We start from the raw sequence: 16,142 nt of genomic DNA, 5'->3' as shown, positions 1-16,142 counted from the left end.
TGGCAGACAGAGGCTCTGATAACCAGTGAGGCTGGGCCTGCAGTGTAGGCACAGCTCCCAGCCCGACCAGCTGCAGGAGGAGCAGGAGAGAAAGGTGCTCCGAGCTGGCTCTGGACTCTGGACTTACCCTCTGTCTGCCCAGCCTCCCTTCCCCCAACTAGGGAAGTGGAACCATGTCACAGGGTGTGCCCCAGTCCACGTGCTCAGCCAGGTGTGTGCCCAGGTACTGGCTAGAGCCGCCACGCTGAGGTTAGTGGGTACACCCCGGGCTTCCTGGTATGGGCCTGGTGCTGGCCGGGGCCTGGCCCCCCGGGAGGATGTCTGCCCTCCTTCCAGGAGGAGCCGGGGCTGTGCTGCCAAGGCCAGGACAAGGGAGGGGCTCCTGGGGACAATGTGCTTCTCCCAGCTGTGGGCCCAAGGTCCTGAGTGGGGCACCCACGGGATGTGTGTCTGCTCGGTACTCTGCCTGGGGAGCTGGGGAGCTGGGCTCTGGGGGCCTTTCCCTCAGCCTCCAGTTAGATTTCACCTGAGGCTGAAGTTTCACTTCTGAGTCCATCTTGACCGAGTCCAGTAGGTGATCTGGGAGGCAGGAGGGCGCAGCGGTGGTTTTCCTTTGGGTCCATGCTGGCCTGGACCTGGGAACTTTGTGTGATAGACCAGGGGCTGCTCTTTTCCTCTTGTGGAGAGCACGAGCTTCCTTGAAAGCGCTGCCCATCCCCCCTGGCCTGGACTAAGCCATTCTCAGGAGACATCCATGCTCCAGTCGTCACTCCATCCCTCATCCTCCCCTTGGCTTCCTGCTGCCTTCCCCCACCCCATGCCGCCCTGCACCCCAAGGGCAGGATAGCCAGCTGACTGACCGAGGGCCTTCATGCCCTGCACTGAGTGGGAGATGTCCAGACCCAGGTCCTCGAGGAAGGGACAGAGCGCCCAGCCTTGTGGAAAGCGCTGCCTGGAACCTAGGCCTCCAAACCCCTGCCTCAGGCCGAGCCGGAATTGCTGATGCTGGGCCCATGCAAGCTGAGGAGGCCGTGACTTCTCGCCCTGTTTCCTCAGCGGGCATTGGAGGGGCGGCTCAGTGGGTCTGGAACCCGTTATTCCCACTTTGGGATCTGGAGCCTGGGCTGTGGGGTGGTCCCCGGATGCTGAGCCCGCCTTTTAGGGGTCAGAATGCCCGAAAGAGGAAGCCAGCTCCATGTTCCCCTTCAACCCAGGCCCCCATACCCATGCCCTTCATTGTATCACCCTTTCCTCTGATTCATTAACCACAGCTAGTTGGCAAAGGCCTCACCCTGACAGCTTAAGACAAAATGTCCAGGACACTGGGTCTGGGCTCGAGCAGGGAGCGCCGGAAGCTGGGCTGGGCCTCTGCGTTCATGCATACAATGGCCTGGGACTGTCTCTAGGGCAGAAGTTCCCCTTTTCAAAAGGGCCTTCCCCAGGCCCCTGTCTCACCAAGATGGTCCTGCTGCCCGCCAGGAGCCCTGAAACCAGCATTCCCAGTGGCAGGAAGGAGGAGAATCTGGGCTCTGCTTCCGGCACCCCTCCCCCACGCTGGCTGGAACTTGTGTCAGTCACGTAAGTAGCTGTGACTCAGCACCCAGCCCCGTTGGGAGGGAGAAGCTGCTGCCTGGCAGGAACCTTCTCAGCGTTCTGGATTTGAACACGTTGCGGTTGCGCAGAACGAGCCAGCAGCCTTAGGTTCCTGGGGGCGAATGTCTATCTGTTTATTCCATGGGTTTGGTTATGGATTTCTTACGCAAAGATGCCTCTCCTTTCCATTTCTCTCCCGTGTTATTTTTTTGGGTGCTATGCTGGGCATAGGATTTTTAGGACTATAAAAGACACACCATTTACAGAATGAAGTAGACTCTCTCTTTGCAGTCTCCAGATTGTTCTTTACCTGACAGCCTATGAATTGTACTTAACACTCCGATGATTTTGTTTGGCCTGCACAATTTTGTTTTGTTTTTTTAACGTGTCTGGTTTTGCATGCCTGCAGACGAAACGCAGCCTGTCCAGGTCACTCTATTTCTGCTGCAGGCTTCTCTGTCTTAAGTTTCCTGCTGAGCCCTCAGAGCATGTGAATGTGTAGTGACCAGCCTGCGCCAGCCCCCGTCTTCTCCGATGAACTCTGAGGCCCATTCCAGGGAAGTTCTCACCGTCTGGGCCGAGCAGGAAGTCAAGCCACTGCATTCTGCTTCACTGTGTGGTGACCTTTCCTCCACCCTCCAGCCCCTGCCCAAGCCAAGGAGTGTCCTGGGCATGGGAAGGGGGGGGGGCGGGGGTTGTGGACAAACCTCCAAAGAGAATGTGGGCACAGAAATGGACTAGGGCTGCAGTTTGGCTCCCGAAGCCGCCTTTGTGCTCGGTGGCACCTCCCAGGGTGTCAGACTCACCCTTTTAATGGGTGGTTTTCCTTCCCAGGTAGCCCACCCAGCCCTCCCCCACTGGCCAGTGTGCATGGTGCCATTAGGCCCATGGGAGAGGATGCTGCCACCTGCCGTTGACAGCAGAGCCCTCAGCACGCTGATGCTTTCTTGGGCTGCCTTCTTACAGACAGACCTAGGTGGCCCTTGTGCTGGATGCCAGGGACAGCGAGCCCCTTCCAGCCCCCAGCAAACCACCCAGCCACATCCAACTAGGGAACAAAAACGCCGGCTTGTTTCAGGTAAGTGAGTCATTGCTCAGCAGACTTTGAGAGAGAAACCCGGTTCTGTTGGGAAAGTTGAGACCTGAACAGACCCTTTTATTCAATAGGATCGGAAGGGCAAAAGGTTTAGGTACTAAGATTACTTTCTTCCCCTTCTTCTTGTTTTAGAGTCTTTACAGTGATGCATTGTTAATGATTTTTTTTTATGTCTTCTTTCAGAGAACTAAGTATTTTAGAACTCAAGAGTTGGGAACCCAAACTCTAGTTCAAGCCCCTTAGTTCCTCAATGACAGTTGCGCCTGTGCTGTGTGCAGCTCCTTCTCTGAACTCCTGGCTGACTCTTCCTGGGTAGCGGGAGAGACATTAATTAATCACCCTGATGACCACATGACATAAGTGTGTCCTGAAGGAAATGAACTAGATGCTGTGAGAGGGCGACTTAGCCGCAAGCTGGACTGGGGTTGGAGGGGGCTTTCCTGAGGAAGGGGTGGCTGAGCTGAGACCTGAAGGGGAGGACTTCAGACCACCTGGGTTACCAGGGGAGGGGGTTGACGGGGTAGTGATGGCAGAGCGGATGGAGACAGCATACGCCGAGGCCTTCTGGTGGGAGGAAGTTGGGTTCGCTGAAGGACATCTGTGTGACAGCATCTTAGGAAAGGGTTTTATGGATACTGACAACGGGAAGTTGCTAAGGAAGAAGCGCGTGGCTGAAGTAAAAAGCAGAAAAGCTGAGAATTACCAAATGTAGGTCTCTTCGTTTTATAGGATTCAGACCCCATGGGAATGGCTGTCATTTAACACTCACCCCTGACCGAAAGCCCTAGCAGCGACCTGGTTAACGGGGCCCCAACTGTTGACTGCAAGTGTCCTCGCTCTGAGCCCCTGCGGGCAGAGCCGACCCCAGCTCTCCCGTCTGTGACTGAGGCTTGCAAAGCCCCACGGGCTGCAGAGCCCTGGTGCTGGTGTCAGGATCACTTGGGCATCCTCTCAGCATTGTGGGGAGCTTCATCTCCAGCGGCCCCCACCCCACAGCCATGCTATGGGACATCGCAAAGGCACCAGAGGTGCAGAACCAAGCAGCTGCCTCCACCACCAGGCCCCTTGCAGAACCAGTCGTGCTCCAGCCTCCACCCGAGTTTAATGTGTTGTAGTCAGTAACATGCCACTTTCATGCAGAAATATTGCCTCGGAACCACAGCCCCTCACACCCCATCTTGCTGGTAATTAAATTCAAGTACAGAGGGAGATGATAGTGCAGCTGTGGAACAGGCGGCAGTGGGCAGAGGGGCAGGAACACAGACTTTAGCATTTGATCTGGGATCTACACATTTACTAGTCATGTGACTGCACACGTTATTGAACCATGTTAAGGAGCCATTTCTTCTGCAAAAATGAGAATTATACCTGCTTCAAATGACTACTGTGCGAATTAAAGAGCACAACTTGGTGTTCAAATGTTGCTTCTGTCTCTTCCCTAGAGCAGGTCATATCGTTGTTTCCAGGAGTCATAAGAAATATAAGCCCATATATCTAGAGGCCTAAAGAATTGGTAGGAACATACAGATTCTACTATGTCTCTTTCTCTTGGTTATGGTGTCAGTGGAAATAGAGACATGTTTTTTAGCTTTAAACAACCAAAGAAGATGATGTAATTAGTAGAATGTGGGAAATCTAATTTAAATACAGTTTGCAAATCTTAATTTCAGGCAAATTTTGAAAACACCGCAAAACTCAGTTCTTGTGTTAAAGGATTATCTACTTAATACAGTTTTAGGACACCAGTTTTTTTGTGTCACACCAGAGGTTAAATAAGATTGCCAATGTTGTGACACTTCCCGCTGAGAAGGCAGAGCCCATGCTCTTCCTGAACAGGGCACTTGGAAGGCTTGCCCTGGCCCAGGTGAAAGTCACCTTTTTGTAGTGGCTAGAGCCTCATAGGCAGATCGAGGGCCTGTTTCCTGATGAAGTGAGATAATATCAGAAAACATTTTGCACTCTGTGAAATACTGCACACTGTGAAATAATGCAGGCAACGCTAATGCAGCAAGGCATTTTAATAATAGCTTATTAATGTCTATTTTATCCTCATGTGTAATAATTTATAAGGACTGATTGTGGAATTAAACAAGTGAACGTAGCTTATGAGTTTTGTATTGCTTCGTCACTGCGAAGCATCAGCCATGCCCCCCAGGTTCCCTGGGCATCCCTGTGGGAGTCTCCTCTGTGCCTTTCGAACGGATCTTGATATCATGTCACGTCACGACTGGAACTGTAAGAAGACATTCTCCTCGGGACAGAGGCTGGGTCTTCCCATCGCATCTCCCTTCTGTCTTCAGTGAGATCCTCTTCTTCTGGAAGCTGGTTTCACATGGTGGCTTAGATTTTTCCATCTTTGTATCTAGCACCATTTGAAATCAGTGTTTTAGGAGTAAGAATTGCAGCACAGCACTGCTCTTGGGACTGGCTCCTCTCCTTCTGCCACCAGAGCCGGTTCAAGAAGGAAGCAACTTGAAAAGCAGAGTACACCCTTGAGTATGTTGGGTCTGGAGGGCTGGCAGTACGGGGAGGGGGTTGTGTTTGAAAACACTCGGGTTTGTACAGGGCAGAGGGTGTGATGCTCTTTGTGTTGACATGTAGCCTCAGCCACCAGCAGTGGTGATGGGCACCCCCTGGCTTGGGTACTTGATCGTCACGGGCAGGGGAGAGGGCTGTGTACCTGGAGGCCCGTCCGTGCACATCCACACTGTCTGCCCGCTCCTGGATGCCCTGGAACAGACTGGCCACCTGCACTGTCAAGGTGCAGGACCCCCAGGAGCACCGCTGGACCCATCTCTTACACAGGCTGACCGATTTCTCCTGGTGTTCAGAGTCTGTTTTTGTCTAGCACCATTTGAAATCGGTTATGATGTAGGGGGAAAAGCAGCAGCCTCGAAGCCTCAGACCAAGTCTGCTCTGCAACAGCCTGTGGTTTCCTGGAAGATGGATGGGCAGAGAGTGGGGAAGGAAGGTGACGCTTCTCCCTGCTAACTTCTTTAACTGCGTTTTTGATACTTTATTGCAGAGGTAGGAGGTAGTTTAATGGGTTTTTAAAAACAAATCAGTATAATATCTGAGGTCCTCAGCCGCGTTTTGCTGAAATGTGGTCGTGTTGTAAATTCTATAAATTGGTTCCTTGTTGACTTATCTTTCTGTTAAGGACAAAGTATTCATGTATCTGAACTTAATAAATGTTTTACTACCTTCAATTTATCATGTCTTTGTTTTTCATCTACTATTTTCCATTCACAGTTCTGTGATGATGAGGAAAGTGAGGTCCTAAAAGTTAATTTGCTATGCAGATCTCACCTACCTCATAAAGTATTGGAGCGGGTTACAGCACGCAGTGAAAACGAAGCCCATTAAGACAAAAATGAAATTCTATGAGCCAAGAAATAAAATGAGAAAAAGATGACAGAAGAGAGAAATGTTGACAACCTGGGGCTAGGGAGGCCATGACTGCTGGGCAGACTGACCTGGGTCCAGTGGGCCGCAGCCTTGACCCCAAGGTTCCTTCGAGAAACTTGTGCTTACCTGAACATATTGTGACATGGCCCTCAGTGGAGAGCGGCCTGATGATTTCGCTTGCATTCTAAGAGATGCAGGGGTTCTCTTGGCTCTCTGTTTCCATCAACCCTGGAAGACGGGAACAGTCCTGTAAAGGTATTCAGAGATGAGTCAGATGGTACAGGGGATGAAACCTGCGGGATCTTCAGGGAGCAGGGCTGTGGCCCCTTGATAGAGCTCTTGGCACAGGACACGCCTGGCTGCCTGTGAAGGACCTGCCGTTCTTTTATTTCACGCCAGCGGTTCTCTGCTGTCAACTCAACCACCAGGGAAGCTCGCTTCCCCACATGGCTGCCCTGCGCAGTGGGGCTGTTGGGGTGGGAGGTGAAGCATCTGCTGGGAAAACTTGCCTGTGAGTGTGATTCACCCCTGACTGCAGCTGCAGTGCTATTTCAGGCTGTTGATTGAAGAATCCATGTTCTAAGCCCCAGGGTGGGGCGGTGGGAATAGTTAAGACCCTAAATTGTTGTAGTCGCTTTTCCACTGAGGTAGGCTACAGTAGTACCAGTGGGTGTAAGAGCTTTGGGTCATTTGTAACAAAGTGAACAATTTTTTATTAATCTACCTTGTCCCAAGCTCCAGTGTAGGTACTGCGCAAAAAAAAAAAAAAAAGATTCTGCCGTTAGGCTGCTCTGATTGCAGTCTTCAGATGGATACGTACTGGACATTCATGTTTAGCATCAAAGCACAGAAACAATGACTTGAGACATCTTTTCCATAAAAGTAGTATCTGGTGCTCCCACTGAATGCTTGTGTTTAAACAGTGCCACATGGCCAGGGCACAAGCAGCAGCTGCAAGCCCCCATAACTGAAGTGCCTCTCACACAGGATTATTTTGCTTTATTCTGGATGCTGACAGGCCTTTACCTAAAATTGCCATTCCGAGGTGGTTTTTCATAAATCGGTAAGCAGAATGTTTCTTCTGGACACACCCTGAAGCTTTCGAGGCCATGCTTTCCACCTAGACAGAAAATAACTTCTGTCAGGTGTGGGCGCCGCTCAGCCCTGTTTGCCTGGCATACGTAGCTGTGAATATGTGAGTGGAAGGGAGTATTGGGCTGAAGGCACACCCAGGCCTCATGTGAGTTGTACTGGCAGTAGTTTCCATCTGTGGAAATACATGCTGATGAGTTCTTAATAAGCATGAGACAGGTCAAATCTCTGACCAATTTAGGTGAAACAATGTGTTATGAACCTGGTAAGTCTTTTTGTGAGGTTTGGCCCAGGCCTGCGTTGAGAAGCTGGTATATAGTTTCAGGGGGGTTCACTAGGCAGACCAGTGTGTCCATATTGGGGGGGGGAGCTTAAGACTTTTCCTTGAACACACAAAATAGTTCTATCTTGGGTTTATTCTAAGGATAGTGCCCCACCCTACCTCCCAACCAGATTCACCCACGGAGCCTTTAAATTAGTGACTCTTATGTCCCACCCTTGCAGGTTCTGGGGTAACTTCTAGGAATGTGACCTGGACATTACTTTTTTGGGGGGGGGGAGGGGAACAGCCAAGTTGTTGTTCTTCAATCTTCATTGTGGAGGGCGCCAGTCGCCACCTGGCTGCCCGTCGGCAGCTCGTGGCCTGTAAGCTCAAGGTGCTGTGTTCAATCTTAGTTGCAGGTGGGCGTAGCCACGATCCCATGCAGGAGTCAATCAAACCAACAGCCTTGTTGTTAGGAGCGCGTGCTCTCACCAGTTGAGCCATCTTGCCACCTGTTGGTAGCTCAGCGGCAGCTCAGTTCGGGCACAGGGTCACTGGCCCATGTGGGAATCAAACCGGCGGCCCTGTTGCTTAGAGCTCGCGCTCTTAAGCCAGCTCTTAAGCAACTGAGCCACTCTGCCAGCCCTGGACATTACTTTCTTAAAACAAATCTCATCTCAGGTGATTCTAATGTGCAGCCAGGGTTGAGAGCCACTCCTCTCTAGTCTTGCCTCTGAAAGGCTGTGTTCAAAGGACCCGTGGCACTGGTGTATTCATGTCCTGTGGCTGCTGTAACAAATTACAACAACCTGGGTGTCTTAATCTCTTCGGGCTGCTGTAACAAAATACGACAGACTAGGCACAATACAGACAACAGAAATTTCAGTGTGGAGGGCTAGGAAGTCCAACATGAAGGTGCTAGCGGTTTTGGTGTCTGGGTGAGAGCCAATTTTCTGGTTCAGACAGTGCTTTGTCAGTGTACCTTCACATGGCAAACGGGTTGAGGGAACTTTCCTAGGTCTCTTTTTAAGGGCACTAATCCCATTCGTGAAGCTTCAGCCCTCATATTCTAATAACTCTGCAGTGGCCCCCGCCTAATACCATCACCTTGAGGGGTAGGATTTAACATGAATCTTGATGGGACAGAAACATTCACACCGTGTCTTAAAACAGGTATGTATTCTTATAGTTCGGGAGGTCAGATCTCACATCAATTTCACTGGGCTGAAATCAACGTATCAGCAGGGCCATGCTCCCTCCAGAAGTACTAGGAGAGAATGTTTCCTCGCCTTTTCCAGCTTCTAGAGCTGCGTTCTTTGGCTTGTGGATCCTTCCTCCATCCTCAAAGCCTGGCTTCCTCTGCCTCTGCATTCCTCTTACAAGGTTATCTGTGACTAGTTAGGTCCCCACCTTGATAACCCAGGATAATCTCCCCATCCAAGGTCTCACCTATGAAGGCCCTTTGTCATACAGGTAACATTCACAGGTCCCAGGTATTAGGACCATGGTATTTCTGAGGCCATTCATTATACAGCCTACCACAAACAGCAGAAGGTAGAACTCCCAGAAATGCTGAACCCTGGGCCCCATCTGAGACCTGCTGAATCAGAATCTGCATTTTAACAAGATCATCATGTGCTTCACCTACACACTAAAATTTGAGAAGCAGGGTTCTGTGGGGTCTTATCCAAGGATCCTCCCATAATTGAGTCCCAAGTCAAATGCAAATTGAACAAGTGTTTTCCTAGGAGCCTTTTCAAGTGGCAGTAGGTAATCAATGACTACTCATTTCCCCAAACACCATAAATTAAATGCTCCATCTACATGACAGTAGTCTTCAGAATTCTCAGTGAAGTTCCAGGATACCAGAGCTGCTGCTTGTTTCTGATATTTGGCACAAAGCTTGCCACTGCAATATACAATAATTTTATTTTTCAAAAGTCACCTAAGGGATGTAAGATATAACCAGAAGTGGGTCCTTCTGCTAACATCGGTTTTACTCCTATACAGGTTTTCTTGGGCTAGCAAGTCAGGAACCAGGATGGGTCACTTTCTCAATGTGATCTATACTTAAGGCGACTTTTTCACTTTCTGCTGGTATGTAAAGAGGAGGATAAGGAAAAATAGTTTACTGACCACAGACCGCAATATTATTCTCCTCCCATATTTAACCAATAAGGGACAGAGTTTAACCCTTCTTAAAATGTTAATTTTACAGAAAGCACAAAAGAGCTAATTACTAGATCCAAAATGAAATTAAAGGTAGCTTTTATGAATCAGAGCAATAACTGAAACCTCTGAATAAAGACAATTTGAATTCAAGAAGGGATTGTCAAATGCCCTAACAGTCCACACGAGGGCAGCGGTGCTACGATTTACAAAGGCAAACCACTCCGTTTTAGTGGAACCTTTTCTGGATGAGCCTGGAAATGATGAAAGCAATTGTAGCTTAGAAAAGAAAAATTCTGTGCGCACATTCACTCAGTTTTGCATCATTACTGAATGTCAGAAACTATGTTAATTCCTGCTCTTAAGTACAAATATGTAAATTTTAAAAAGATGTACGAAGGTTCATTCTGGGTTACAATGTTAGCTGTCAGGCATTACTGTTTTAGAATACCAGATTGCCTATTTTCCTTAAACCTAGAATGTACTTTAACAGTGCAAATTCAAATTCCTGTTTATCCCAGATCTTTTCAGCATTCTTGCAGAAGACTTATTGTTAGTCACCTTAAAAAGCTCTCCTTGTATATTTTATACCAATTTTAAAAATTCACTATGGTCTCAAGAAAAAGCCAAATAAAATGTGATAAAATGCTTTATTTAGTCAACCTAGTTTTCATTGAGTGTCAGTATTAGAAAGCTTGCTTGTGTTTTTAAACCACAGATACTCTTGTTTGGTTAAGCCAGGTGACAAGACCTTAAGAAGTCTTAGGCATTTTCTGATTAATAGGCTGATTTAATGAAACCTTTTTTTTTTTTTTTTACATATATGGCTTTACCTTCTGTCTTTATAGTTTTCAATGTAGAAATGGCCTGTGGGACTTGAAAATAACACAGAGGTTCTCAACCCTAGCTTCATATTACAAGCACTTGGGAAGTTTTAAACCATTTTTATGCCCAGGCCACATCCCAGATAGTGATGTGAGAAATCTCTGGCGGGGGGGCGGGGGAACACAGGTATCTGTTAAGGTCTCCAGGTGATTGCAATGTGCAGCCATGGTTGAGACACACTGAAGCGTGATCTGAGGTGTAGCAATGTGATTCAATTCAAATCTGCAGAGAACAATTTTTTTTTGCATAAAAATACAGCCTAATATTTGTTACACAAGTCAAATTGTATAGTTTCATTGTTGAATTTAGGTTTTTAATTAGCAATACCCATGCATTAAACTGATATGGAAGATATATTTGTACCAGAGACGTGTATATATTGGGTTGTCAGGAAAGTCATGACGCATGTTTCCAACAGGTGGCACTAGTTCATTTTTGGAAGTACTAGAGTCATTTGCATCTGTTATTGCTGTCATTTGACAGTTGACGGTTCTAGCTTCATTCTAAAAAAAACTGAGCGACTTGGTTGAGTTTTGGAGATTTTACAAGTTGAAGATGGGAGACCAAACTGTGCATTTTTGCCATATTTTAATGTTTTACTTCCATAAAGGGAAAAACAGCGTCCAGCTTGTGAAAAGTTGCATAAAGTTTACGGGACAATGTTCTACAAGAACGTCAGTGCCAAATATGATTCGTGAAATTCTGTGCTGGTGATTTTGATCTGAATGACGCTCCTCGGTCAGGGAGGCCCACCAAGGTGATGACAACAAAATAAAGGCATTGATTAAAACCCATGTTACATGACACGAGATTGCAGACACATTGAACATCCATCATTCAAGTGTTCATGACCACCTGAAGAAGCTGGGATACGTAAGCATACTCGATATTTGGGTTCCGCATGAACTCAAAGAAGTTCACTTGACAGCGCATATAAACATCTGCAATATATATGCTCATTAGACATGAGGAAAACAATCCTTTTTTGAAGCGACTGATAGCTGGTGATGAGAAGTGGATTGTTTACAATAATGTGGTGCGCAAATGGTCTTGGTCCTGACATGATGATTCGCCTCAAACGACGTCGAAAGCAGACATTCAACAGAGGAAGCTTATGCTCTCAGTGTGGTGGGAGTTTAAAGGTGTCGTGTTTTTCAAGCTCCTACCAAGGAATCAAACAATCAATTCGAATGTGTACTGTCAGCCGTTGGACAGTTTGAACAAATCCATCATCCAGAAACGTCCAGGGTTTCTTAATTATTAAGGAGTTGTATTCCATCGTGACAACGCGAGACCACACACAAGTTTGATCACCCATCAAAAATTATTGGAGCTTGGATGGGATGTGTTGCCACACCCACCATACTCACCTGACCTTGCGCCATCAGACCTCCACTTGTTTCGCTCTCTTCAAAACTCCTTGTGTGGTATAACGTTCAATTCAGATGAGACTGTAAATCAGCACCTTGTTCAGTTTTTCACAAATAAAGACAGGTCCTTCTATGAACGAGGAATTATGAATCTCACTGAAAGATGGCAAAAGGTTATCGAACAAAATGGGCAACATATGGTTGATCTTTGTTCTTTATATAAATAAATGACCTTTGAAAAACATAGACAAAATATGTCATGACTTTTCCGACAACCCAATAGATACTTAGATGCGGTTAACTCAAGGCTGGGTGACGACAAAGGGGATGAGAGCTGGGCAGAAACCAGGAAAAGCTTCACGGAATGAGCAGGATACGCTGGACTTGGAAGATGCCCGGGATCTAGCAAGACCACGGGCGCGTCAGGTATCAGCGAGCTAGGAATGCAGCACAGGGCAGAGGGTCCCGCTTCACTGAGAGTAGGTTATTTGAAGAAATGCAGCAGAAAGAGGCGGCTTGGGAAGAGAAGTGGGGATTTAACTGTGGAAAGTCTTCAAGCATCATGCTGAGAAATCTGGCCTTTATGCGGTAAGTAATGTGGTGTCGCTGATCGCCTGTGAGCAGGAGCGGCACCTGATGGGCTGGGAGTGGAGCTGCCCAGACATACTTCAGGCTCTGAGACGGGAGGGAGTGGAATGGTTACAGAAGACGGGCCCCAATTAGAAACACTCTGGTTTGGGATAAAACACACTAAAACACATCATCACAAATAAAACTTCTCTAGTCTTACATTTTATCATTTTATTTTTACCAGACTTGACATCCAGTTTTCAAAAAATGAATAAGACTTCTACTCTATACATGGGACTTATTTTACTGCAAATACATTCTTCCAGTTTTAACAAACTTTCAATTCAAATAGGCTGCTTTCCCTGTCATATAAACAAAGTTTTTTAGAGAAAATTGTCTTCCCCATATATTTGACAAATTATTTGACAACATAATGGATATTTACACATCAAACATACAAGTATACACTAAATTGAAAGTGAATTTGAGGCAGAAACTATTACAAAAGTGAATTTACTTTGGTAATTGTTATAATCTTTGGTTGAAACATACTTCAATTAGACTTTAAAAAATAAATAGTACAGACTGCTTCTAAACAAGTGCTAATTCTTTTTTTTATTATTTAAAATTTTATTAAATTTATTGGGGTGCCATTGGTTAGTAAAATTATAGTTTTCAAGTTTACAGTTCTGTAATAAAACATTTATATAGTACATTATGGTACTATAAAACACAAAGTCAATTCTTCCATCACCATATATTCCTCAAAAATAAGTATGTGAAAATGGGAGCAATAAAAACAACTCTATATTTAATTCAGAATTCCTGTCTATTTCTACTTAAACATAACTTCCTAAAGTCCCTCACGAGAGTTTACAAACGGAAGAACACTTATGGTGCATTATAAACATGTCTTTATAGAATAAAACAATATTTATTCTGGTCCACTCTGCTTCCCAAAATATGTCCTTCTCAAGGTAATGCTTCTTTGGCCCATGAGCTACTAAATATAAAAGTATAAAAGAAAACTTGTAAAACTGTAATCTGCATTAGAGTGGCAGTCCCCTTTGCCCACTGGCTCATTTCAAAGCGACCCTGCCTGGCATGAGGACCCAGGAGAGGGAGGGATCTATTCAACCTGAGCATAAAGTGATACCTGAGCTAGGCCCTTTTTGTCCCTTCCTAGGACCAATGACCAGCACAGAAAGTTAAGTTTTCTTTTCGGGAATACATGGCTTGATGTTTACTCCGCCTGTTAGCAGTTGAGGTGCGATGCACAGACTAAGAGTCTGATACAACTTGAAGTTATCTGATGAATTTACTCCCTACAGAACTAAGTGAGACAACTTTTTATTCAGGTAGGGAGAGAAAACCACCTAGGCCAGAGTTTACAGTGGATTCTATGTCTCCAAAGGGGTGGAATTCTCCTTAAGCAAACGACAAGGCCACAGTACTCACTTAGTACCAAGCTGGCATTCCTGTTATGGGTGTTAGAGCCCTCTAAGTTTTACAGAAGTATGCAACTCATTCCCAATTCCTACTGATTTCTTAGACTGGCTTATTGATATTAAAAAAGGTGAGTAAATTCTGTACATTAATTTTATGGCTTTTCTAAATCACCAAGAAGTTACAAATAATTTTAAGGAAGTCAAACTTGTTCAAATTCCCAGTTTCCAATTAGCTTATTTTTAAGGGCTGAAGTAGTATATACATATCTGTACAGGCTTTTTACAATATATATAATGTACAAGTTTAAGGTACACAGCATGTTTTGATAATGTATATTATGAAATGATTACCATAATAAGTTTAGTTAACATCCATCAACTCAGTTACAAAATTTTTTTTCTTCCTCGTGATCAGAATTAAGATCTCTTCGGAATTTGCCAATATGCAATAGAATATTACTATAATAATTAGTCGCCATGCAGCACATTACATCCCAATATGTGCTTAGAACTAGAAGCTTACATCTTTTGACTACCTTCACCCAATTCCCTCACCCTGGCACCCCCACCCCCAGCAACCACAAATCTGGTTTTTGAGTTTGTTACAGATTACACACACAAAGTGACATCACACAGTATTTGTCTCTCTCTGTATGACTTCCTTCACTTAGTAAAATGTCTTCAAGGTCCATCCATGTTGTCGCAAATGTCAGGAATTCCTCTATTTATTTATTTATTTATGACTGAGGAGTATTCCACTGTATCCCACATTTTCTTTATCCACTGATCCGTCGATGGCCACTTGGGTTGTTTCCACATCTTCGTTATTGTAAATCATGCTGCAATAACCAGGGAGGTACAGATAACTCTTCCACAGAGTGATTTCTTCCTTTGGATATATATTCAGAAGTGGAATTGCTGGATGGTAAGGATCTATTTTTAAATTTTTAAGGAACCTCCACACTGTCTTCATAGTAGCTATACAAATTTAATGTAAATCTTGACAATTTACTAGAATCAAAAGACAAAGCGTTACACTCATTTGTGGAAACCATTTAGTGAGTCTGCTCTTCTGAAGTGGTTGATTTGTTCTTGCAAACGCTGTATGAAGCATTAATCTCTCTTTCCCTAAAGGCAAGACAAAGAGGTAGCGTCAGAGATAAACATACTTAAGTACATAATTAGAAATGGACAATTAAAATAAACTGTATTTATAGTATTAAGAGTCCCTGATCTAGGAAATAAATGATTCTCTTAAAACAATTTCAAATGCTCAACTGGTCTCTCTCTAGAATCCTTTCTTATATCCTGATATTATATTTTTCATTCCCTGCAAACAAGAAACAGAGCAGTCACATATAAAATACTTAGTAAATGTTTCCTCATTTTAATTTAGGGCCAGTTGGAAAGACGAGGGACAAAAACGTGGTTTCCTAACATCGCAATTTTAAATCTATCTCTGAGATGAAACTTTTAAAAAGGTAATGATTCCAACAGTGTTCGCATTCAATAATGCCTCATTTCCTCCTACTGTCAAGGAAATCATGTATTCCAGTAAGAGGTTCTCCTAAATAACTAAAGTTCCTATCACTCAATTATTGTAACAGTAGACATCTTTCTAAAAAATATTATGTAACATTGGTAATTTTAAATTTTCTAGAAGCAACATTCAAAAAAGAGAAAAATTAATATATTTTACTTGACCCAGTACAGCCAAAATATTAACATTTTGCCATGTATTTTACATTTTTTTGTACTAACCATGAAATCTGGTGTGTATTTTACACTTACAGCACATCTTCCATGGGACTAGCCACTTTTGCAGTCGTCACGAGCCACACATAGCCATTGACTTTTGAATTAGAAAATGCAGTTGTAGTCCCTGCTTTAGTAAACTGACTACAACAGACTGACTAAAACTAAAACTGGCCCGGTCAGTTATTTACAAGATATTTGTCACAGCAAAGAATTCAGGAAAGCTTACCTAATGTAAGAGCTAACCTGTCAGACTGGGATACTTCAGTATTTCTCCTGTGGGGGAGGCCGTCACTGTCAGCCACCACTGTCACAGTACTGCACTTGGAATATAGCAATTTCCTAAGGACTGTTGTGGGGCGTGATTGAATCGTTCGGCCCATGGCCTAATTCTCCAAGACCCCTATATTTTTCTATTTTTCAAAGTCAATTCATCTTATTTTCTGTAGTAGTGGAATATTTTTTTTCAAATAGATTTTAAAATAGAAATCCAA

At 45.0% G+C, this 16,142-nt stretch overlaps 1 protein-coding gene and 1 long non-coding RNA gene across 21 annotated transcripts in view; one reads left to right on the top strand and one right to left on the bottom strand.

The window, feature by feature from the left end:
- The window catches only part of LOC109395295 (uncharacterized), a 47,465-nt gene extending 41,567 nt beyond the window's left edge, over window positions 1-5,898 (top strand). For 14 of the 16 annotated variants that reach the window (XR_002126630.1, XR_002126634.1, XR_002126632.1 and 11 more), the window contains one exon: window positions 1,480-5,898. This is a non-coding gene — a long non-coding RNA (uncharacterized LOC109395295). The remainder of the gene's footprint in view (window positions 1-1,479) is intronic. The other 2 variants (XR_002126629.1, XR_002126626.1) reach the window with 2 other exon arrangements.
- Window positions 5,899-12,661: 6,763 nt separating this feature from the next.
- CD46 (CD46 molecule) overlaps window positions 12,662-16,142 on the bottom strand; it is a 52,781-nt gene continuing 49,300 nt past the window's right edge. For all 5 annotated transcript variants that reach the window (XM_019666182.1, XM_019666181.1, XM_019666180.1 and 2 more), the window contains one exon: window positions 12,662-15,021. Coding sequence is in view for 3 of the 5 variants with exons in the window: in XM_019666180.1 (XP_019521725.1) it covers window positions 14,949-15,021 (73 nt within the window). In the remaining 2 variants the exon portion in view is untranslated. The remainder of the gene's footprint in view (window positions 15,022-16,142) is intronic.

This window comes from Hipposideros armiger, unplaced genomic scaffold (genome assembly GCF_001890085.2).
Source record: "Hipposideros armiger isolate ML-2016 unplaced genomic scaffold, ASM189008v1 scaffold_464, whole genome shotgun sequence".
NCBI classification, from domain to species: Eukaryota; Metazoa; Chordata; class Mammalia; order Chiroptera; family Hipposideridae; genus Hipposideros; species Hipposideros armiger.
This window is presented reverse-complemented; position numbering and strand designations above follow the sequence as displayed.